At 31.0% G+C, this 25,250-nt stretch overlaps 5 protein-coding genes and 1 long non-coding RNA gene across 9 annotated transcripts; 5 read left to right on the top strand and 1 right to left on the bottom strand.

Moving 5' to 3' along the window:
* Positions 1 to 4,327: 4,327 nt before the first annotated feature.
* On the top strand, positions 4,328 to 5,212 carry LOC104769930 (uncharacterized). Its single transcript, XR_764459.3, has 3 exons — positions 4,328 to 4,423; positions 4,619 to 4,655; positions 4,774 to 5,212. It is a non-coding gene; the product is annotated as an uncharacterized LOC104769930 (long non-coding RNA).
* A 7,864-nt stretch (positions 5,213 to 13,076) lies between these two features.
* LOC104769929 (CRIB domain-containing protein RIC4-like) lies at positions 13,077 to 14,310 on the top strand. Of its 2 annotated transcripts, none has more exons than XM_010494256.3 (3): positions 13,077 to 13,295; positions 13,433 to 13,564; positions 13,854 to 14,310. In XM_010494256.3, the coding sequence occupies exons 1-3, from the start codon at positions 13,178 to 13,180 to the stop codon at positions 14,108 to 14,110; spliced, it is 507 nt and encodes a 168-aa protein (XP_010492558.1). In that variant the 5' UTR covers positions 13,077 to 13,177; the 3' UTR covers positions 14,111 to 14,310. The 2 variants fall into 2 exon arrangements, with proteins under 2 accessions (XP_010492558.1, XP_010492557.1); XM_010494255.3 differs by having other exon boundaries at positions 13,141 to 13,307.
* Positions 14,311 to 14,524: 214 nt separating this feature from the next.
* Positions 14,525 to 16,433, top strand: LOC104769928 (inositol diphosphatase DSP5). Of its 3 annotated transcripts, none has more exons than XM_010494253.2 (5): positions 14,525 to 15,100; positions 15,377 to 15,470; positions 15,617 to 15,674; positions 15,763 to 15,806; positions 15,912 to 16,433. In XM_010494253.2, the coding sequence occupies exons 1-5, from the start codon at positions 14,952 to 14,954 to the stop codon at positions 16,179 to 16,181; spliced, it is 615 nt and encodes a 204-aa protein (XP_010492555.1). In that variant the 5' UTR covers positions 14,525 to 14,951; the 3' UTR covers positions 16,182 to 16,433. The 3 variants fall into 3 exon arrangements, with proteins under 3 accessions (XP_010492555.1, XP_087361350.1, XP_019097176.1); XM_087505224.1 differs by having other exon boundaries at positions 14,654 to 15,100; positions 15,316 to 15,470; XM_019241631.2 differs by lacking the exon at positions 15,617 to 15,674 and having other exon boundaries at positions 14,781 to 15,100; positions 15,912 to 16,369.
* A 1,024-nt stretch (positions 16,434 to 17,457) lies between these two features.
* Positions 17,458 to 18,229, bottom strand: LOC104769927 (protein METHYLENE BLUE SENSITIVITY 2). Its single transcript, XM_010494252.2, has one exon. It carries the CDS (start codon positions 17,965 to 17,967, stop codon positions 17,653 to 17,655), a length of 315 nt encoding a protein of 104 aa, XP_010492554.1. The 5' UTR covers positions 17,968 to 18,229; the 3' UTR covers positions 17,458 to 17,652.
* A 1,876-nt stretch (positions 18,230 to 20,105) lies between these two features.
* LOC104769926 (seipin-1) lies at positions 20,106 to 21,688 on the top strand. Its single transcript, XM_010494251.3, has 2 exons — positions 20,106 to 20,701; positions 21,018 to 21,688. The coding sequence occupies exons 1-2, from the start codon at positions 20,135 to 20,137 to the stop codon at positions 21,579 to 21,581; spliced, it is 1,131 nt and encodes a 376-aa protein (XP_010492553.2). The 5' UTR covers positions 20,106 to 20,134; the 3' UTR covers positions 21,582 to 21,688.
* Positions 21,689 to 23,303: 1,615 nt separating this feature from the next.
* Positions 23,304 to 23,885, top strand: LOC104769924 (defensin-like protein 24). The gene is made up of 2 exons (XM_010494250.3): positions 23,304 to 23,494; positions 23,587 to 23,885. Exons 1-2 carry the CDS (start codon positions 23,437 to 23,439, stop codon positions 23,790 to 23,792), a joined length of 264 nt encoding a protein of 87 aa, XP_010492552.1. The 5' UTR covers positions 23,304 to 23,436; the 3' UTR covers positions 23,793 to 23,885.
* The last annotated feature ends 1,365 nt before the right edge of the window (positions 23,886 to 25,250 follow it).

Below are 25,250 nucleotides of genomic sequence, written 5' to 3'. Positions count from 1 at the left end.
ATACATATACGAAAATTATAATCTTTTTTAGTTTGAACCCCAAAAAACAATTTTCATATTTACAGAAGATACCAACTCATTTGACTTTTTCTACACTTTAGTATAACTAATTTTCATATAGAGCTAAGTGTTATAAAAATAACCCTAGTCTTCCACCAAAAATTTAAAACAGTAAACTAAATCATATATATAAAAGTAGAGTTCCAGTCTCTCCTTATTGGTCCACTTGGCAATACAAATTTAACAAAAAAAAAATTATATTAATACACAAATTTTAAAACAATTAATTTTCACATTTAGCTCACATAATATAAAACTGAAATCTTTATAGCTTCTTCCTATAAATTATGCATTAACTTTATTTCTCCACTAAGTTGTATTAATCAATTGTATTAAAACAAAACAATAAATTAGAATTGTAACTCTCATTTTTCTAAATGTAATTTTTCATCATTTCTCTTCCTATAAATACTCATTATCTTATTCTCTTAATCTATCACTCTTTCATTCTCTCATCTTCTTCCACTACTCTCAAATCTCTTTTTTTGTTTTGTTTTGTTTTGTTTTGTATTTTTTTGTTATTGTTGTTGTATGGGTTATAAAAAATCAAATCAAATATCATTGTAAAAGCTTAGTTTTAGAGTTTGTATGATATGTATATCTTATATATTTATTTTAATCTTTTAAAATGTTTATCTCCATTTTCTATTTTATATTAACATCTTATAAATCATTATTTTCATACTTCCTTACAATATTCACCACACAATAAGATCATAAAGTTGAAATGATCCATATGTAATTATCTATTATGTCTCTGGTTATCTCACATATTCATGTATCATTTTTAATAATTTATAAAAATCAATATAATTATCCATTTATCAATTTATAAAGATGATTTTGTTTTGTGATCCAATTGATAAATCTGCAGAGATCAATATAATATATATATTTTTTATGATTTGAGGTTTTTGAAAACAAAAAGAACATAATTAAACAATTGGTTTTTTGTGTCTTTAATCAAAATAAAAATGATCCAAAAAACAAAACATATTCAACTGGACCTTAAATATAAAAATAAAATATAATTTTAAAAATATCATTTCACTAAATTCTCTAAAGATGAAACCATTAGTATGAAATCTAGCACTATAAATTAAATTGATGAGTGAAAACCAAAAAAATATAAGTTATCCTTGGGATTTTAAAAATTATTGAGATTGAAGAATTCATATAATTTTATAAGAAAACTAATTTAGTTTGTCACTTAAAAAGTAATATTTTTTATTTTGAAATATTATGTGTAAGTGTTGAGTTTATATGAACAAACAACCAAATCATGTGAATTTTGATTCAGCCACTTGGTATTCCTTTTATTTTAGGTTATAAAAAATTAAAATATTTATTTATAATTAAAGACATGTAACTCCATTTAAATCAAATGTAACTCCTATCCAATAATTGTACATTAATTTATTCCTCCTACTAACTTATTATCTTTCAAGAGAAATTATTTTTTGGTTAAATTTTAATATTTTTTATTTATTTTGGTTGGCTAAACTTATATTCATATTTTGGTTGGCTAAATTAATATATTTCTCATGTAAAATTATTGTTTATAATATATTTCTCATTTCAAAGTTTAAAGCAATATATCATATATATAAAAGAAAGGTTTTGGTCTCTCCTTATTGGCTGATTTTCATTTAATGTTTTCTAATTTTTTTTATTTTTTTATTCGCTTTCTAATTGCTTTAAACAATATTTAAGATCCAGTAAACACAATAAATTAACTCACACATTAAAATAAAATTATAACTGAAAATAAAATAAATTATGCATTAATCATATTCTACCACTCAATTTTATTCAAACACAACAAATTACTATTGTAACTCCATAGTTCTAAATGTAACTTCCATCATTTCTTATCATATAAATAAACATTCTCTCAATCTATCATTCTCTCATATTGACATTCTTTTACTATCTCATTTTCACATTCTCTCATTCTCTTCTACAATACCTCAAATCATTTTTCGTTTTTTTTGTGTTATTTTTGATTTCTTATTTTTGTTGTATGGGTTGTAAAAAAAAAATGAAATATCATTGTAAATTGTTAATGCTAAATTTTAATATAGAGACTACATGATATGTATTTTACATTGTTCTTATTTTAAAAGATTTATCTCCTTTATCTAATTTAGATTATTATCTTATAAGTAATCATTCTCTCTTCCTCTCCCACCAATATCAAATGTTGTTATATCTCATATGTGTTGTAAGAGTTTGATTCTATATTTTAATTTAGAAAGTATTATATATATAGATATTACACTGTTCTATTTTTTAAAGATTCATCTCCATTATCTAATTTGGATTACCATCTTATAGTAAACATTCTCTCCTCCTCTCCTACTAATATCAAATGTTGTTATATCTCATATGTGTTGTAACTTGTAAGAGTTTGATTATATATTTTAATGTAGAAAGTATTATATATATTTAACATTGTTTCCAATTTTTATTTTATTTATATAAACAAATATTTCTTTTATATTTCTTGCCTTTCTAATCTATTCATATTTATTTTTAAAATTTGCATAGTTAAATTTAAATTCACATATGTTGGTTTTAACAAAACAATCAACTTTATTTGAGAATTAGATGTTCCTATTCATTTTTAAACGATCAATATGTAACATATAAGCATTTTGTCTTGCAATCACAAGTTCTACTTCCATTGCTTAACTCCATGGTTAAACTATAATATATGTTGTCCTATTTGTAGGAATAACAACATACTTATTTATTTAAAAGAGCAGATGATTAAACGAAATAAATATTTCTCCAAATTTATAATTCAATCAGTGAGTGTACTTATTACTTTGAAAAACTTTTACATTGAAGTTCATAAAATCATATAAGAAAACTAAAATACTATATCACTTCAAATTTGGAAGGAAACACTTGGTATTCCTTTTAAAAAAAGTCAAGACACATATAAAAATTTATTAATATTTAACTCACTTAAAGACATTAAAGGTCATTTAACTCAAAAATAACTTCTATCCAATAATTTCATACATTCCTCCCACAAATAAAAATATATATATATATATGTTCAAGATTGTATTTAAATATTACATAATTTTTTAGTTAGCTAAATTTATAGTCACATATATACAATATATATACATAAGAATTTATATTACTTATTAACACCATAATTCGACCCATTATTTGCTTAACTCAATATTGGTTTCAAAGCCAACTAAAGAAAAACAGAAACGATCTTATTGATATGAGACCAAAACATGGGCATACAAACATAATCACTTACACGAAAGATATTTTAAAAAAATAACTTATTATTGCAACATCAACGTATGAAGGGTTTACATAAGCAGTTAATTAGAAAATCTATAATACAATAAATGTATTGGAAACAATATCAGTCAATGATAAGATTGGATCCTCAAAAGCAAGAAACAACAACTTCATAATTCATAAAAAAATAAACGCCACAATATACACATCTGAGCGAAATGGTATAAATAAAAGTGACGGGAAAGCCCGTATATGCCTAATTAAACGAAATAATAAAAAAAACGAAAAAGATAAAAAAAAAAAACAAGAAAGTGCCAACTACACCACAACCCACGCATTGCGTGGGGAAGCACCTAGTTATACTTAATGCAACACCTATTTCTAAAAAAAACTGTCCAACAAAACAACATAAGCAACCCAAATATAATACAAAAACCATAAAAAATTATATATAAACCCAAAATACAAAATTAATGCCTAAAAATAATAACAAATCGAATGAAGCAAATAAATCCGTTGATAATGGATCAATAGAGCAAACAGTTGGACTTACAAAAGCGGTCATTTTAAGAACCATGGTAAAATTAATATACAATAATTTAGCTTAACAACTCCTTCTCTTTGGTTTACAAATTATATGTTTTGTCTTCAAAATTTCTATAATATATATTAGTTCTTATTATTTGTAATTTTTTTTTAAATAATATATATATATATATTTATTACTTCTTACATCATACTGTAATATTGTTAAAAACAAACACAGGCCAGCGAAGCTCAAACGAACAAAAGAAATTACAACAAATATAAAACAACCAAACAACAACCAAAAAAAATAACCGAAACCTATAATTTTCATTGGGTAATTAAATAAGGTGTGAATCACCAAATTATACGTATCTACCGTCGATTATATGCAATCTAACGGTCATAAATCAACACTTACCTAACCCTTCTTCTCTTATTTTTTAACAACTCCAAAACAATTAATTCTGTTATTTTCCTTCTGGTTTTTAATCTTCCGCCGCAACTCTCCCAGATCCAAAAGGTTTTCTTTGCTTTTTGCCTATCTCTGCCGCATTTAAAAAAGGTATTACGTTTCTTGACTGTTTCAAATCTAACGATTGCCTCATTTCCCTTATGCTTCTCTTCTCCTTAACAGGTTTAGGATCTACCAATCTTATAGTTTCCTTCTATGTTCAATAGAAATCTCATGTACCAGGTTTCTCTTTTTTGAACCCATTTGGCCAGTTCATTGTAATCGATCTTCTCTTATCATTTACAGGTTTTCGATCTTCTCTTTTGGTGAACCGATTGTAAAAGTATGTAATTTATTATTCTATTAAGTTTCTTAATTTTGATCCTATTTAATTTCTTTTATTGATTGTTGATAGAAAGAAAAACCGAAACTAAACTAATCAGTTTTATCAATACAAAAAGGATTTCAATGGAAGCAAAAGGAATCAGATGTGGCCTCCCAGCAAAGAACGTGATACCGAAAATCAAACAAATAGGTGAACAAGGTGAGGGAAGTCGCGCGGATGATGATGTGAAGGAGATAACAAGGCTAGAGTACAGAAAATCTCTCGCTCACCTAGGCTACTTAATACGCATCAAGGAAGACGAAGAAGACATTGATCCACTGTAGTACATGAGAATTATCTGAGACATCCAAAACAAACGCCCAAAAGTAGAAGGATCGTCACGATCTGGAAACGCTACTTGAAGATTGTACTGTTAGAATTTATTGTCTTTGTTATTTTGTAAACTTTGTTAACTATCCACATGTATGTTTAGACTTCGTCAACTTTTTATAATTTCGGATCTCATTGTCTTAAAATCACATACCTTATTAGGATATGAGAATTAAGTCGACAAATTGTGTAGCAACCCCCGAAATATGAGGCGTACACATAACCAAACCTCTCCGTCAAGAGTGTTGAAGTCTTATAATGAGCAAACTTCTCACTATCGATCTCAAAAATAAAGTCGCCAAATATTAGAGGAAATAGATGAACACACCTTTACTCAAGTAAAGATATTAAGAAATACTAATGATAAGGACAATATAAGAAAACCATAAAACACAACACACATTGAATCCATAAAAATCACTCAGCCGGAAAAAATTAAATTACAACTAAAAACTCAAAAACAACTGACAAGATAGTTAGGAACCCAAAAGAAGCCAAAACATTTTCGTATAAACAAAGTTGCAACCCAATTCACATTTACATGACCAAAAAACAATGACGAGAATGAAACACATAATTTAAGTTCTCATAGTGTCCAACAGTTTACAAAATACATATGACAATATTAATAAACAATCCAGCCACAAAATGACAAATAATAATTTTTTTTTTTTTTCAGCAAAAGTAATTTATTGAGAATAAAATTTGTCAAGATACAAAGTTTCCATCAACCATGAGGGAGGATTAATACAATCTGAATAGTAGTCTAAATAATTACAGCCCTGCTTTGCTAACAAATGAGCCACCTCATTGTTTGATCTATAGACAAAGGAAAATTGCACCTTCGTAAACTGATTGGACCAAAATCTAATGTCTTGAAATAAACTATATATAGAAACATCTATCAAAGATCCATTTTAACAATCTATTAAGGTTTTACAATCTCCTTCAAAACAGACTTGTGTATAGCCCATGTGTAAGGTTTGTTGCATTGATAATAATAAAGCCTGTGCCTCACCCTCCAGAGGACTGTTTGCAGCTCTCAGTAAACTTGATCCCCAAAACAGTTCAGTACCTAAATGATTTCGAACCATCCATCCCCCGATTGTCTTCTTAGTGCCAACTGTATAACTGACATCGAAGTTGCATTTAACCATTGATTCAGCCGGTCTAGTCCAGTTAATGTTAGTCACCGAGTGAGATGAAATAGTCATCCGTCTCGTCTCCATTTCCAGAGTCCTTGTCCATTCAGAGACATCTGCTTTTGCTTGTGAGAGAGTTTGTTGATGATCCTCTTCTTTGTTATTAAAAACAAAGTTGTTGCGACCTTTCCAAATATTCCATATAAGCCAAAAGGGTAAAAGTTTTTGTTCCAATGATAAAGAGCTGTCCTTGTATAAGCTTAACAAATATGATATATTTAACTCATGGTCAGTTATGTCAAACGAATTCTGTAGTGGTAAATTTGCCAAATTCCAAATAGTCTGCAACGATGGACAAGTAAAGAGTGTATGGTTAATTGTTTCGTCCGACTGTTTACATCGTTTGCAGATTGTTTCAATGACTACACCCCGTGTTACCAGTCTTGTTGCAGTACCTAATGATTTAGACAGCACATTCCAGAGGAAATGTTTGATCTTTGGTAGAATCTTTAACTTCCAAATTTGATTTTTTGATTCAACCGAACCATGAGGTATATTAGGAGCAGGGGTCATGTCAGAAGGATCATGCGTAGCTAACCAATAACCAGAACGGACAGTGTAAACTCTAGAGGGGTTATAATGCCATATGATTTTATCCATCACGGGAGTTTGGGGAATATATATTTGCATTAAGGCATCGAAATCTGTTGGTTCAAGAATGTTTGCTGCAGTGTGGTTGTTCCATGATTTAACCGAACCATGTGACTGAATAAATGCAGACAGAGTACATTGAGTATGAGGATCCATAGAACAGATTGGTCGAGGAGGGTGATCAGCAATGACATTATCAATGTTGACACGAATAGTTGAACCATCACCAACTGCAACAAGTAGGCCTTTTTTAAGTAAATCAAGACCCGCAAGAATAGAGGACCAACCATAAGATTGGTTTTTCTTGGCTAAAGCATCTGTGACTGAGTTATCCGGAAAATATCTAGCCTTCATAACTTTTGCAAACAAGCTGTTGGGATAATGAATAATTCTCCACGCTTGTTTCGCTAGTAACGCATCATTAAATTTTGCCAAATCTCTAAAACCTAGACCACCTTCCTTCTTGGAGTACTGCAGTCTTTTCCAAGCGATCCAGGAAATACCTCTTGAAGATGCATTCTTCTTCCACCAGAAATTCATTAGTATAGATTCCAACTCAGAAATTAGACCCAATGGCAGTTTAAAGCAAGACATTGCATAAACGGGCATATCAGCTGCCACAGATTTCAAAAGGACTTCTTTCCCGGCTGGTGATAAGAACTTTCCACTCCAGTTTGCTGTACGCTGTCGAACTCGTTCAACAATATACTCGAACATCTCCTTTTTTTTCTGCCAAATTGCTCTGGCAGGCCAAGATACTTCCCTCCACCACCTTTGTTTGAAATATTCAAAATCTGCTGCAATGCATTTTGACGCGAACCATATACTCGAGAACCAAACGTAATAAGAGATTTTGATGTGTTAATAATTTGGCCCGAATAATACTCATAAACGTCGAAAGCATCCTTTAAAGCCTGGCAGTTACGTTTATTTGCTCGACAGAAAAATAAGCTGTCATCTGCAAATTGTAAATGAGTGATGGGAGGAACTCCATTACCAATTTTTATTCCTTGTAGGTGCCCCGATGCAACTTGAGAGTTTATAAGATGACTGAGGATATCTGCACAGAGTATAAATAGATACGGTGAAAGAGGATCGCCTTGCCTTATTCCGCAACTTGGTAATACTTTTCCATATGGGGTGCCATTGATAAGAACTGCATACTCCACTAAACGAACTGTTTCCATGATCCAAGATATCCATGTAGCTGAGAACCCAAAAACTTTCATTGTAGTTTCCAAAAAATTCCACTCTACACGGTCATAGGCTTTGCTAACATCGGTTTTGACAGCCATATATGTTTGAGAGACTCGTTTTCTGGCCTTGAGTGAATGCATTAGTTCGTGTGCTATGAGTATGTTATCCGTGACCATACGCCCAGGGATAAAAGCAGCTTGGGAAGTCGATACAATTGTATCTAAATGTCTCTTTAACCGATTTACCAAACACTTAAAAATGATCTTGTAAATAACATTACAAAGACCTATTGGGCGGTAGTCTGATAGTGTAACCGGCTCAGGAATTTTTGGTATCATACATATATTGGTATTATTCAGTCCTGGTTTCATAGAAGATGTAGCAAAGAATTCTTTTACCTCCTTAGTTATATCATGTCCTACGACATCCCAACATTGTTTATAAAATCTGGCCGTTAATCCATCCGGACCCAGCGCCTTGTCATCACCAATCATAGAGAGAGCTTTGAAAATTTCCTCTGAAGTGAATTCTTTTGTTAGTTCGTCATTGATCGATTGAGTAACAGTTGGTTGAAAGTCTGCAAATTCTAGTGTTGTGATCGGATGACTATTTGATGTATATAGTTTTTGAAAAAACTCTGCAGCATGGTTGCCGATAGATGTATCACCACAGAAAGTGTTGCCCTGAGCATCTTGTATGGACGTTATATAGTTTTGTGCAAATCGATTTTTTGTGGAAGCATGAAAAAATTTTGTGTTTCGATCTCCAACTTGTAACCACAAATTTCTACTTTTCTGTTTCCAATAGATTTCTTCATTCTTATATGCAACAGCTAAGTCTTGTCGTAGGCGTGGTATAAGGTCTCTATCAGAACGATGAAGGCTAGACATAGCTTTATTGAGACGAAATTGGAGAACATCAATCTGTTTTGCAGAGTTTAGGTTATTCTTTCGCTTACAGCGCGCCATGTATGTTCGGCAATGTCTGATTTGGTCGACAATGGTATGGTCTCTTTGCGTTTTACAAACATTCCACCCTTTCTTGACATAACTTTTAAAACTGGCTACATCTAAAAGTCGTTTATCAAAACGAAAAGGTTTTCGATATTTTGGCTCATGAACCCCAAACCAGAGAAGAAACGGTCTGTGGTCAGATCCATTAAAGTCTAGAAAAGCTGATTCACTATGAGAGAAAGTAGCACTCCATTCAGAGTTAATAAGGACTCTATCGAGGCAGCACTTAACCGTATAGTTATGTCTTTCCCCGACCCAAGAGAATCTATCACCTGTACTCCTTATATCCGTGAGATCGCAGAAGGACATAAGGACAAATAATAATTAAGTAATCACACCTAACAACAAAAGGAAAACAACAACATCAACTACCAAATGTAATTTCAAATTAAATATTTTTTAAAATACCTTTGAAAACAAAGAAGATGAACTTAATTGTTTTAATATAAACAACATACAAAACTAAACTTTCTGCAAGACCTTTTTTAATTAAAAAAATGGCCAAAAAAAAAACATAAGGAAGCTTGATCAAACACAAAAAAGAAAAGAAAAAAATGAAATAACTAGACCAACATAATAGTATAGATTTACTTTCAATTTTTTTGTTTAAAAATATTATAGATACAATTATATAAATTTTGTTTTATTCTACCATGAATTTAAAATTTACTTCCATTCTAAAACTCATTAACACATTTGAAATTTTAAATTATGGTCAGTTTAAAAGAAAAGTTAAATTATATTATTATCACTATAAAGAATTTATAGTATTTTCTTTTTTTAACATTTTATTTATTTTACATAATTAGTTTTTTTTATTTAAACTCCCTATTAATTATAGGTAACATAAATATTGACTAAATGAATATTTTAAGTTTTTACTTCCATTCTAGAACTCATTAACACATTTGAAATTTTAAATTATGGTCAATTTAAAAAAAGTTAAATTATATGATTATCACTAATAAATAATTTATAGTATTGTTTTCTTATTTTAGTATTTTATATAATTAATTTTTTATTTATTTAAACTCTCTATTAATTATAGGTGACATAAATATGGACAAAATGAATATTTTAAGTTTATTTTAAAGTTTAAAAAATAGGGTTGCTTAGGTGGCAGAATGAGAAAAGAGGAAAGCTAACTTTATAGATATAATGAATACTCAAGGACTCTATAATGAATACTCAAGGATTCTATAATTTATGTAACAGTATGTAATTTTCCATTGTCTTTAGTTTCTTAAATATTAGTGTTTTCTATTTCTTTATTTTTATTGTTGATACAAAAAAGAAACGGAAACTAAACGAATACTTTTTATCAATATAGAAACGATTGACATGGAAGTTAAAGGATTCATATGTGGCCTCCCAGCAAAGAACGTTAAACAGAAATTCAGACAACAAGGTAAGCAAGAACAAAAAAGGTGAGCAAAACACATGAAAAATTAGCATCTTTACTGTTCTAAATGTCTTACACTTTCTCTTTGAAAAATTGAACACAACTTCAAACTTTTTATTTAAAAAAATAAAAAAACGCACAACATCTTTACAAAATTATGTTGCTTTGAATATATTAACTTAGGTATTCAACACTATTAATTCAGTTCTTTTCAGTTTCTGAATTGTCCTTATCTGTAACTTTGTTTTTTCTAAAAAAAGTATACATTTATTATAAATTACAATTAGTATTACTACTTCAAGTAGCTGCAGTTTGGCAGGTGTCTATCAAATGAGTAGCATCAGTCTCATTGTCATTTTCCTTACTTTAGGGCATATTTCTTTTGCTATCTATGACATGTTATAATTTCAATGAATTGTTTACTAATTTTTTAAGTAATTTTAATGTTTAGTTTTTATTCTTTGTATTTATTTTTTACCAAAAAAACAATAATTTTAAAAATAACAATTGTCTATTAATTATGGAGATGTTTATACATATACATAATATAAAAACTTTGGGAAAATAATTAAATGTTTAAATCGGAACCAATGCATGCAAGTCTCCAAGTCCAATAAAAAACATTTGACACACTTCCAAAGAAAGAAGATTTGATTCTCTTAATTTTTAACATTCCAATAAAAAAAAGTCAGACCTTTTACATCCCACTAGCATCAAACATTTATTATTCAGCTTTTAAATACGTTTATCGGTTTTAAAACAAAAACTCATATTTCATTTTTCATCTTACTTACTACTTATCTTCCATCTTCCTTACCACTCATCTTTCATCTTCCTTACCACTCATCTTTCATTTTCTTTCTTCTATTCAAGTCATAGAACCAAAATTTTATAATCATGGTTGCATACATAGAAGAATTGAATCAGACAAAGAAGAGATTGAGTATTGCTGTGAAAATACTCCCGCTGTGGACACCACATATAATATTCAGAGAACCGATCTATAAATGTTTGATTTTGGTGGATGAAAAGGTAATTTAAATTTTTAATTTTAGGTTCTGTATGTTAAGTTTTTATTAAATTATATTCATATCATTTGCGTTTCATTTTTTATGTAGGGTAAAAGAATAGATGCTAAAATCCAAGCTCGCGATTACTTCGATCTATTCGTAGACATATTGGACCAAGGAGAGTGGTTTCTTCTTTATAGGTTCAAAGTGAGAGAAAGCCATCAAGGGTCAAGGAACTCAAACAATCAATTCGAAATATTGATTACATGCAAAACACAGATCACCCCAATACCTCCCAGGTCTTCAAACAATTTTTTTAATTTAACAGATGGAACAAAGTTTCAAAATGCTACACCAGATGAGAGAAACTGTTGTGTTGGTAAATTAGTAACCCCTATAATGCTTTAATTGTTTAATGTTCACCAGTTTTGTTATATATACTATTAAACAATTAAAGCATTATAGGGGTTACTAATTTACCAACACAACAGTTTCTCTCATCTGGTGTAGCATTTTGAAACTTTGTTCCATTTATTAAATTAAAAAAATTGTTTGAAGACCTGGGAGGTATTGGGGTGATATGTGTTTTGCATGTAATCAAGATTTCGAATTGATTGTTTGAGTTCCTTGACCCTTGCTGGCTTTCTCTCACTTTGAACCTATAAAGAAGAAACCACTCTCCTTGGTCCAATATGTCTACGAATAGATCGAAGTAATCGCAAGCTTGGATTTTAGCATCTATTCTTTTACCCTACATAAAAAATAAAACGCAAATGATATGAATATAATTTAATAAAAACTTAACATGCAGAACCTAAAATTAAAAATTTAAATTACCTTTTCATCCACCAAAATCAAACATTTATAAATCGGTTCTCCGAATATTATATGTGGTGTCCACAGCCGGAGTATTTTCACAGCAATACTCAATCTCTTCTTTGTCTGATTCAATTCTTCTATGTATGCAACCATGATTATAAAATTTTGGTTCTATGTACGCAAATTCTAGTTATACATAAATTATAGAGTCCTTGAATATTCATTATATATGCACTCCATGTATCTAAATTAAACTATTCTCAATATATCAAAAAAAAACGCAAACTAGAATTAAACTTTGGCTTTTGCGATGAAAAACGTTAAATGGCATCGTGTAAAGTTTAGTCGTGATATGTACTTAACTAATTTGCAAAATATTGATTAGCACAAATCTTGATAGATTTTCGATTGCTCTAGTAGAAGAATTTTTAATTTTTAGATCATATATATGAAAGTCACACGTGCATAAATTAAATATACAACATTTGAGTAACAAACGAAATCTAAGCCATTCTCACTGTGACAACAGGACAATACCATTACGAATTAGCGATATGTATATAATTAAATATCAAAGATATGTAAGTTCAAATTATACGTCACCAAAGAAAACAGTCTACCAAACAGTAGTTGAGCCCAAAGATATCAAATAAAATAAACTTTAAGCTATCACTTTCTATTCTACCGCAACTTTCATATACACACGTAAACATCATTGTAACTTCACAACAAAGTCAGAAAAACACATAACACGACCACTACCAAATTCTATTCTAACAGAGATTATACAAACATAACAACAACAAAATAACATTAAAACATTTGGTGGGTTGTCATTATCATCGTGTATATACAGTATACACACATACTCTTATATATAAATATAAGTATTTTAAAAGGAAAGGCTTGGTAGAAAATGAGAGATAGAATGGAGAGACTTGTGGTGCTTCCTTTCTCCGTCGGATGTATCTCCGATTCTAGTGTTGCCGTTTTATCTCCTCTCTCTAAGCATCATCATCATCGTTCTCCTCAAGGTTATCCTCAAGGTTCCCCTATATCTCACTTTTTATATATTGTGTAGCTTCTATACATGTAATATGTGTGTGTGTACATTGAATTGATATCTCATGAATCTTCTATGTGATCTATATATTGATGTGTGTTTCAAAAGAGATTCGTCGTGATCAAGAGGAGGAAGACCACATGAAGAATGTATTCAAGTTCCTCGCAGTTTCTAAACCCGAGATTTCTACCGGTATTAACCGGCTTTTCAAGAGCTTCAAAACCATTTCTCAACTCTTTGGTAATAATATATTGTCTAGCTAGTATTTTTTCAGTTGTCGATATTTTACGAAACATTAATACATTAAAAAGACACGTATTGCAAAATTAACACTTATACATCGATCTGAGTGCAAGTACAAGTACACATGATTTAAATTTAAGGACGTACGTATGATATAATAATAGTTGAGTAAAATATAGGAAACGAAAACGAAATGACATGATAGCTAGCCAAAATTTAAGAACTAATGTGTAGACTGTGTAGTATATATATACCATTCATTTTTTTCATCCAAAAATGTATATAGCTGACAAAGAAGAAGAAGAAGAGAAAGAAGAAATGGAGACATCAGGAATGGAGATAGGAGTTCCAACAAACGTAAAACATGTATCGCACATCGGTTGGGAAAGCGGATTAACCGCAGTTACAGGTCCAGGTAAAGGATGGGAAGATCTGATCATACCACCGGAGTTGCTTGCAGCCGCCGCTTCAACAAAACAAGATGTGAATCCTCCTCCTCCTCATCATCATCGTCATCATCATGAGCTTCATCCAACTTTATAATTCACTCCATATATAGCTCTCTCTATTTAAAATTTTATATATTTTTATGCTTTGTTTTACGAATCTCTCTAGACATATTTTGATACATATATATATATATATAAATATGGTGTGAGTTTGATCTATGAAAATATATAATGTATGAATATGCATCGTTATGTAAATATTTTGTATGTTATATAAACTTATTATTATAGCCTTAAGCCAATTTAAGTACTTGTGGAAACAGTTGAATCCTAATTCCAAAAAAAAAAAAAAAAACAACAACTTTGTTGTGTGGGGGTCTTAACGAAGAATCTTCTTCGACGTTACGTAAAAACAAAAGTTGATTATAGTTAATAGAAAAATTCTAAAAACTGACTCTTTTAGTCAAAATAGAATTTTCCAAATAAGTTAACGAAAAGCGAAGGATGTGACACGTGTCATAATGAGATTTACAGAAGAAAAAAGCAAAAACCTCATAGGAATAGAGGATCCAACAAAGAACAAAATCTAATGGCGGTTTTTAACTAATTCTTGTTTCAAATTGGTCTAATCTTTTTTTTTTTTGTTGGCGAAATCTGAAGAAATCTACCAAAAAAAACTCCTAAATCTTCGTCATTTTTTTTTGTCTCTCTTTTTTTTTTTTTAATAAAGATTAAATTTTTAAATATCCCACTTGATGATGATTATCTCATTAATCATTTAAAGAAAAAAAATACTTTTTTTTTTCGTTTGGTTCAATCAATTTGATCTCTCTCTCTCTCTCTCTCTAGATTTTGGGGGTTTAGCTCTCTCTCTATCTCTATCTCTCCGAAGCGAGAGACGGAGGGGATAGTCAGAAGAAGCGTTTTTTGAATTGATGGGTTTAATCGTGGATGATGATAACGACGGCGAGGTATTGATTCCGCCGCCGAACTTTTCGATGGTGGAAGACGGCATTTACCGATCTGGGTTTCCTCAGCTTGAGAATTTCGGATTCTTATCAACCCTTAATCTTCGATCCATCATGTAAAGTTTCTCTCTTTTTTCTTTTTTTTTGTTTTGTTTTTGATTCTGAATCTCCTGAGGTATCTCTATTTTTATTAAAAAAGAAAACAAGAATCTTTTTTTTAAATCACTATCATCAATTATAATTTACAAAACTTTCACTATCATAATAAATGTTAGCTTATAATTTAATTTAATTTGTTTAATTAATTGTAAAATTGACCTTATAAACGCAGAAAAATTTGAAAAAAAAAAACGAGTTTTGTTTGTTGGGTTTATAAATCTTCTGGATTACAGTTATCTGTGTCCTGAACCATACCCTGAGGATAATCTCAAGTCTCTTCATTCCAACAACATCAAGCTTTTCCAGTTTGGCATCGAGGGCAAAACTGTATGTTTTCATTTCTCTAACCTTTTTTTTATTATGATTCATTTTGACCCTCTTTTGTGAGCTTTTCAAGAACATCTTTTATGAGTTCAAGAATATGTTCTTTGAGTCATGGTTATATCTTTTGATTGTTTTTATTACGCTCATAGGATCCACCAACTCCAATGCCAAAGGATACGGTCTTGAATGCTCTTAGAGTGCTTGTTGGTAAGGAACCAAAAAGAGATCCTTTTTTAGCTTCTTTTATTTATTTAGCTGTCTCGTTTATGTTCTTTTTATGTATTTTTGCTTACAGATGTTAGAAATCATCCAATTCTCATCCACTGTAAGCGCGGAAAGGTTAGTAATAATAATCCACCAAAACCCTTCTCGGGTTTAACTAGCTTTGGGTTGAGTTAAAAGACTGAGGACTAATGGTGTGGTGTTTCTGTGGTTAAATTGCAGCATAGGACAGGTTGTCTTGTGGGATGCTTGAGGAAAGTGCAAAACTGGTGTTTATCATCGGTTCTTGAGGAATACCAAAAGTGCGCGGGTTTGAAATGGAGACAAAGAGACTTGAGGTTCATAGAGGATTTTGAGGTGCTCAGGTTGAAGCAATGTCTTTACAGCATTATCTATCAGTACAATGGTTATGGTCTCAAGAGAAGAAAGTTGTTGTATCAAGAAGAGAATGTTGTCCAAGAACAGCAAAAACCTCAAGCCACCAAAGGCTGATATCGGATTCGTTTTCTTTCCTCCTTTTTTTGGATTTTAATTCTTTACATGTCTTGTGGTGATGATGATGATTCTTTTGTTTAGGGTAGTTTATAAAAAAAAAACCTTGAGAAAACGGATGACTTGATTTGGTCTCTCTCTCTTTCTTTTTTTTTTACAGTTAGAGAAATTTACAGATTGATTCTTAATTGTTCATAGAAACCTAACAAACATGTTGTTTCAAATTTCTTAATTGAACCAAGTTTATTACTCTTTTCAAGTGTTATTGTGGATTATAAACACATGAGGCCATGGTAACTTTATGGGCAATACTATAATCGACCTCCAATTGTTCACACAACATGATCATTTTCTGCAACTCTTGGGATAATAAAGATACAAGAAAATTTCAGTACAACGTAGAGCTTGTTCGTTGTTGCATCATCATCGGGGTTCAAACACCATACTGCATATTCAGGCCTGTGCATACTGTCGAGAGAGGTGATGATCCCAATAGATTAAACTTGTCAAAAGAAATCTGAAATATCCTCTTAAATTTGCATTTCTCCCTACACTATTTGTCAAACAAGAACAAACATAAAAGAGCTATAAAGAATTGATTCTGATTACTAAAGTTGTTGAAAGATCAAAGAATCTGTTATCAGGTCCATTTACATTTTCATTTGGATCAGAAGAACCACATGTACATCCTGAAGCACAGAGAAATTAGAATCCTTCTTTTCTTAATGAAATAAAACAAGAAGCTTACTCGTCCAAGATGCTTTTAACTTCGTAGGCTTGAAAGCTTAAAAATAAAAAGAAGCAAAAGCAAATTCTTCAGGTCAAAATGCAATAACAAACAGACACCAAATGCAATAAACAGATAAATAAAATGTTTCTCAGATCTTCAGACAACAAACTCTTCAACCAAAAGAGTGGCTACAGAGATGCTGAGTTAAGAGCGGCTTTGCAAGAAAACATAACCAAACCAAAACTCTTGTTGGCTCACATCTTGATGAGTTAACATGTCCGATCAGAAACAGAGATGCTGAGATTAAGAGCGGCTTTACAAAGACTGAACAAGCAAACATAATAAAGAACCAAACCAAAACTCTTGTTTGTCTCATCTTAATGAGTTAACAACATGTCTAATCAAAAACACAGAGATGCTGTCCTAAAAGTAGCTAGCTTGTTCATATATACCAAAACAACTCTTTTGCACCACCAAGATCAATACAATTTGCAAAACCAGAAACAAGAATCAAAAAAGAGAAAGCAATAAGTTAGATTCAAACCATTTTCATAAGTTACTTTTTTTTTATATGATCATAACATAAAAATACGAAGACATAAGCATATGCATCAAACATCAACGCAGTTTATATTCTCACATCAAACAGAGCTTTAAGAAGAAAAAAAGAAGAAAGACCCAAACAAATAAGAAGGATTCGATAATACAAATCATAATCAAAGCTCTCTCTCTCTCTCTCGCTCACTTCTTAAGGCTTCCTCTGATACCAGGCTTAGGCTTAGAAGATTCAGCAGGAGCAGCTAAAGCCTCGTGAAGATTCCTGGGCTCTTCGTAAGTCAGCTTAGGATGCCTCGATTCATGATGGATCTGCATCGTCTTCAGATCCGGTACAGTGATCTTGCAGTGAGGACACTCGTACTTGGCGTGACCACCTTTCTCTTTACCGGTTCTATCTGCGAGCCCAGCTTTACCTCCGCCTCGATTGGTCAACGCTGCATCGGCCTTAGCTTGTAGCTCCTTCGCCGTATGCTTCTTTGGCTTCGCTTTGCCTGTCATCGTCGGTGTGTGCGGCGGCTACGAAGAGATGAGAGAAAGTTCGCAAGAGGGGGGGGGGGGGGAAATGAAAACCCTAACCCTAATTTTGCGATTGAGAGAGAGAAGAAACGATTTTGAAGGATATGAGAGAAGTTGGATGCGAGATTTATTTATCTTTCTCTAAAATAAAAAAGGAATATTTATCCTATTTTGTGAAAATTAAAAAAAAAAAAAGTCTTTGTTGAGTGTAGTAAGGTGCATATTAAGACTTTTGCTCCCATTTTGTTGTATTCGTTCTAATCCACTTATGGCTTTTTATTCTTTTTTGTACTTTTTAGTTAAAATAAAAAACAATATTAAATTAGGTTACGAACATTATATTTTCTATATTAAAAAAAAAAGTTGTAGAAGATATTACAAATCTTAGAATTTGTACATTCACGACCAGAATCTTTTGTTTGTTCGTGTTGGATTTTGTACCGTATGGTCCGTATCGTATCCAATACAAGTTTATTGATTGGAGAATGGAGACAGCTAAGATTTTGCGTTTATGTTCGGTCTAATTATTTTGTCGAACTTGATTGAATTGTGTTGTTTGGTCGGTGGAAAAAACAAATCTATTCACTTCAATCGATTGTCAGACTTCGAAGCCCAACTCGTAGTAGCCTAAAATCAATGTTTTTAAAATCGAACCGGTAACTGAACCGGGAAAGCTTCTAGGGTCATGAGTCAACATGGTTCGACCGGAGTTGACCGGGTTCAATTGATTTTGATGATACTTTTATAAATAATAGGTATGAATAGGTTTTCTATTTTTTTCAATGATTATAACTATGATATAATTGGATATGCCAAATAAAATACTTCAATAATCATAATATTTTTTTAAAAACTTAAAAAGTAATAAATTCAAAGTGTAACAAACTCAAAGTGTAACCAGTACTAATAAAATATTTTAGAAATTCAAACAATAAGAGAATAAGAGTATAGAACATTTAATCTTCATTCTCTAAGAAACCCTACTATTACTAATTTGCTAAGAAGAAGTAATTAGTTAAATTAATTGCACTCATTTTTCAAAAAAAAATAGAACCCGGTTTTATCCGGTTTAATGGTTCACCGGTTTTTGGTTTTTTGGCAGTTTGATATGGTTTTTACCGGTTCAATTTCTTTTGGGTTTTGATATTAACCCAATCTGGACATGTTGCCGGTTCGCGGGTTAACGTGGTTCGATCGCCGGTCCGGTCCGGTTTTGAAAACATTGCCTAAAATCTAAACCAAGTAGCTAGCTAGAGAGAGACCAATAAAATTTGGGATCATAATCCCGTCTCTCCTACACTCTACATCATTGACTTTCTAGTATATATACATGTCAATATGTCATCATCAGGATAAAAGAAGAGCGTTTGCATTTAAGAATTCTCTAAATTTAAGCTTTTCAATCTCTTACTTTTTTAAGCCTTCTCAATTTATAACTATCAATAATCGTTATTTCTTTTTATTTGTCTTAAATCTTAAAATTTGTTTGATATGTATTTATACAAAGAAAATTTGGATTTGGAACCTTCTTTTTTTTCAATTCATACAATCCTAATACCTCAATGCAACTCTCACATATATAGTTTAAAACAACTGATAACTTATAGTTACATATTATCCAAATCCAACCATTTTTTTTTTTGGACTTGTTAATCTATAATATGCAAGATTCTACTACGCAACATAATCCGATTACTTAAAATCTGATTCCAGTTAAAAATTCGTATAGATGGACTTTTAACTATTTAAGTAAAAATGTTTCCTACTTTCAATATAAATTACAAAAAAATAATTAAGTAAAAGAATATCACGTTACTATAGTTTATAGTAACTGGAGTATTATATATCTTTGGTTATATTTACATGAAAATAACATGGTTATCTTAGATAAAAAGTGCTGATGAAAACCCGAACTTCCATATGGACCATATCCAACACTTCCGGATAAGCTAGTGTACTCATAAATTTTTTATCTTTCTCATTTGAAATCATTCTGGTACATTCAGTATGATCTCTTTGCAGCAACGTGGCACTACTCAACAACACGAACCAACACGTTTCAATTTTATCATGCAGATGAATAAATATTTTATATGACATTATGACAGCGACTTTTATCTATTTCATCATGTCATAAAAGAATACCCGTATGAGGAGAATCCTCCTAAACCAAAAAAAAAAAGACAACCAAACAATGATAGAACAAGACAACAACCTCAAAATCCCTGAACCATTACGAGCCGACTGGTTTATGGTTCTAGTCACCATCCAAGCCGATCTCATCTACAACGCAATACTTGTATTATCCTCACCTCTCTTTCTCCTCTACCGCTCCTACCGCCGCGCAGTCTCGACTGTCTCTGCGGCCGAAAAAGCGGTTAAACGGGCTCCATCCCGGATTGCGGGTAGTGCGGGGCAAGCTGTTAGGAGGACATGGTTTGGGATAATGGGTGCATGCCACGTGTCAATGGTGATGGTGTTGGCCTTAATTTTGGCGGTTGTTATCGGTGTTGGGATTGTGAGTTTGTATGTAGAAAAGCCTGTGGTTGTGAGAGACAGGTTGTTCTTTGATTACACTGAAGAAAACCCAAGTGCGGTTTTTAGTTTCGATAAGAAGAAGAGATCGTTTAGTGTTCCTGTTGGTCATAATGTTCATGTCTCTTTAGTGCTTTGGATGCCTGAATCCGAAATTAATCGAAGAATTGGGGTATTTCAGGTAAATTATATATATACTAATTTCCTTAGAATAGTATAATTGTTCCACTTCCACGATTAATGAAGTTTGATCGATGGATTGTTTTCTACCAATCAAAATGATCATATGGAACCATACTATGCTAGTTAAATCAAACAAAAATTTAATTTATTAAGAACTAAATCTGGTTTAATATTTTTCAAAATAAAAATAAATTAAAAAATCAGGTTTAATAACTGGCTATAACCAAAAGAGTTGTTCTGTTTCTTGATTATACTGAGACAATCGTATTTTGATACTATTTTTCAGTTAATTTGATCCATTGTCTTGTGTACAGTTGAAGGTAGAGCTTTTATCATTGAAAGGCGAGGCAATAGCGAGATCGAGCCAACCTTGTATGTTACGGTTCAGAAGCAAACCTATAAGACTTGCACGTACATTTGTTATGAGTGTTCCACTTATAGCTGGAATAGCGAACGAAGCACAAACAATGAGAATCGATGCGTTAAAACACCAAGAGAAATGGCCCCGAACAAAAGCCGTGAGAGCCACTCTGATTCCACGTGCACAAACCCGGACATTGCCTCAGCTATACGAAGCTGAGATCGTTATAAACTCGAAACCGCCGTGGATCAAACGAATGGCTTATAACTGGAAATGGACTCTCTGCGTATGGACTTCAATGTATCTTTACCTAGCTATTTTAACAGCGTTTCTATGGTGTTTTAGACCAGTTTTGTTCCCTTACACTGCCTCAAGAACCATCGAGGAGAGCGAAACCTCAGTGATCGAAGTAGTTGAAGAAGAACAAGAACATGAAGTAATGGACGGAAGACGGAGGGAAAGAAGAAACCAGCCTCGTCGAAGAAGTTTTGCTGCGACACAGAAAACTTATACATAGTTAACAAGATATACTTTGTTTTCAAATTTTTGTGCTATGTAATACACTGCCAATAGTAATAACAAGAACCAAAAAAGAATTGTGAATACATAAATTTTACGGCTTGATATTTATTCCTCTCTACTACCCTTTTGAGAATCTTCTTCAAAGGACCAACAACACCTTCATTGAGTACTCTGTTTTTAGCTTAGCTGTCCGCAGCTGACTTACTAATTCCCCAGCTCCGGCAAGCGTATTGCCCCGCCTTGATACTAACCAGACCATGTGTCCCCGCTATAAAATTATTTGTTTGTGTCAATCTCAATTTGAGGTATAGTACTAAAAGCATAACCCACTTGTACAAGGCAAGTGTGCCTTTGCTGCTTTTAAAGTTGTTAGAATGTGTTAAAACACTTGGCTCAATTCCGACTCCGAGATACTCATACCAAAATTGACAATCTTATGTTATTCAATTGTGAATCTTAAATTTCGTTCTCAAATTTTGGTGTTATATGATGACATATTTTTTATTGATTGATGCAGAGAATCTTAACAACAAATCTTGTCAAACTTCTCTAAAATAAAATAAAAAAAGCAGTCTAAAATCAATAAAAAGGGCGGATTCACAACAAAGGAAGGTGGGGCATGTGCCCCATCTTAAAAATTATCTATTAGATATATTAAATCAAAATTTTTTCTCAGTTAGATGATTTTGGATTTGAACGGTGACAGTCGGAGGACAAATCTATCAGCAGATTAAGCCGTTTTTTATTTATCATTTTTAAATACAGTCGGACCGACTGAGTCGGCAATTGTGCGGTCTAAAAAAAAAAAGAAAAAATCGCCACAGACTAACTGCAAACCATTTTTGTGTACATTCTATTTTTATGACGGACTATACCATTGAAGAATTTACCCATTGTGACTGCTGTCATCATTCATACCCTTTGTTTACCAAATTACACTTCTTCTTAATTATTATCTTACTTACATTGCATTTTCTTTATATATTTTTTTCTTCATTAAAATTATATGTTTTCAGTTTGATTTTTTTTTCCCACTTAATTTTTTTTAAAATATTCATTTTTACTGCAAAATAGACATATATCTTAACTGAAAATGTTAGTAAAGTAAATTAGTAACATTAAACAATGTTTTCTCTTTTTTTTTAGTTAATTAATATTTTTGGATTTTAAATTTGCATGATACGGTTATAATAATAAGTCAATTTATATATATTACAGATATTCATATTTATAATGAATTGTAGTTTTTTAATTGTGTATTTTCTTAACTAGTAAATTAATTATATATCTAATACATGTAATTAAGTAAAATTATAAACCAATAGAAATAATAATTTCGAAAAAAATTGGCTTATCTTTTGATTTCAAATCTTAAAATATTTAAAAATGCAAGATATATTTTAACATTATTAAAAAATCTATATATTTATTTAATAATTTTTATAATGTAAATTTAGTATTATTAATTAGATCTCATATGTGCCCCATACAAATAACTTTTGGATCTGCCACTGATTTAAAATCATTTAAGAATACAATATGAAAATTAAAATTCATTCCCAAAAATATTTAGTTGAATACATCCAAGTTAAAGAAGAAATTAACTTTCCATCAATGCAAATTTACCTTATTTCTTTCCACAAGAAAATAAGATATCACAGTAATAAAACTCAAATTCTTTCACACATTTTTGTTGTCAAAATTGTATTATATGTTGAAGACCTTTGTGATCTCTTTCCTTCCTAGCGAATAAGTGAATGAATACTTTTGTGTATATATATCACATTTTCAACCTACAACTTTTCTAAGCAATCAATCTTATAGAGTTGAAAAGATTTTTTTTTTTAAAGATGGCCTACTCAAAATTTGTTATTTTTGCCATTCTAGCTCTGTCTCTTCTACTTTCCGGTTAGTATTAGTTAACTCGTAAATATTTGGAACAAAACATTTTCATTCACGAGAAATTAAATAGATGATGATTTTACGTGTGTTACTTGCAGGTGCTGAAACAAGAAAGGCTGTGTTGCCTGGCAGCGAATTATTCAAAATGTGTTGTAATAATCAGCCAGAATTTGGAACTTGTGATACAAAAGAAGATGATGAGAGATGCACTCAGATGTGTCTTGATGGTTGTTCCACTAACAAAGGTGGTGGCTGTCAACCTATCTCTGCTGCCCCTGGTTCTGTTTGTTCATGTTACTGTTAATTCTTCTTCACCTTGGCTTTATTGATTGATAAAGTCATAAAGGAAAACTATATTTATTTATTTACCTAAATAATAACGTAATTCCAAACGTAATATCTTTTTCAATCATAACTTTAAACCATCTCTCAAGTAATAAGAACACAAAAGAAAAAAAAAAGAACACAGACCAAGTTCGGTTTCTTTTGTAACTGATGATCAGTGATCACATAATAGACAAAAGCCTTTTTAAACGGATAACTCAATCTGGGAGACAAGGATCCCATCAGTATCTGCATAAAGCCATTCTCCATCACAAATCCGAGTCCCTGCAATATTAACCGGAACTCTTTGTTCTCCAAGTCCTTTCTTACTTGCCTTTATCGGATGAGAAGCCAAAGCTCTCACTCCGATATCACAACCGTTGATCTCATCCACGTCTCTGATGCATCCGTTCACAACGATTCCTGCCCATCCGTTGTTCTGAGCTTGAATGATAGGTTTAGAGATATCTATAGCTTTGATTCCACACTTACAAAGAGAAGATAAGAATCATATACTCAGATCAACATTGATCTAGCAACGATTACAGAGATCAACATTGATCTCTCTATCAGCACATGGCTTGGTTACAAGCTCACCGCTTACAAGCCCGTTTAGCTGGCCCAAACGAAAGATTCGCGGTTTAGTTGTTTTTCAGAATAATCGGCTTATCTTCAGTTTAAGTCGGTATATCGTGGATGCTAAATCCCGCACCAACGATTAGTAAAATCATTTAAGAATAACCCTACTATATTAATTGAGAAGTACAAATATAAAACTAACTTTAAAAAATTTAAAAATTTACATTCAAATGCCATTAGAAATATTTAATAAAGATTAATTACTTAATTTAATAAAGATAATAAATACTTTGACCAAATATAAACAATATATAAGAATTTTCTAATTGAATTTTTTAAATAATTATTAATTTTCAGGAAAAAGTATTTTCTTTTTCTAAATATTTATGGACGAAAATTATTATTTATTTTTTAAAAAATATATAACCAATCAGAATTATTAAAACTAAGATTCTATATCCCAGTAGATAATATGATTATTTTTAATAACTAGATTTAAAAGATTTTGTTAAGATTTTAAATTATGGTTCTTCTATCATTTATTTTATTTTATTTACAAATTGTTTTAAATTATCATATAATACTTATGATTAATAAATATGTAAAAAACATTTCTGCATATGTTGTGATTTGAATTTTTAAAATCAAAGATATATTACTCAATCTATGAAGAAAAATGTGTATTTTAATTTTTCACATTGGCAGATTGGTAAAACTAAATTATGTGGCTGATAAATTCATAATTGAGAAGTACAAATATGAAACTAACCTTAAAATGTGTAAAAAATTACATTCAATTGCCATTAAAATTTTTTAATTAAGATTAATTAATTAATTAAATAAATATAATTAATTAAAA

This window comes from Camelina sativa, chromosome 20 (assembly GCF_030686135.1).
Source record: "Camelina sativa cultivar CO46 ecotype springtype chromosome 20, ASM3068613v1".
NCBI lineage: Eukaryota > Viridiplantae > Streptophyta > Magnoliopsida > Brassicales > Brassicaceae > Camelina > Camelina sativa.
Note: the sequence above shows the minus strand (reverse complement) of the source record. Positions and strands in the feature narration are given on the sequence as shown.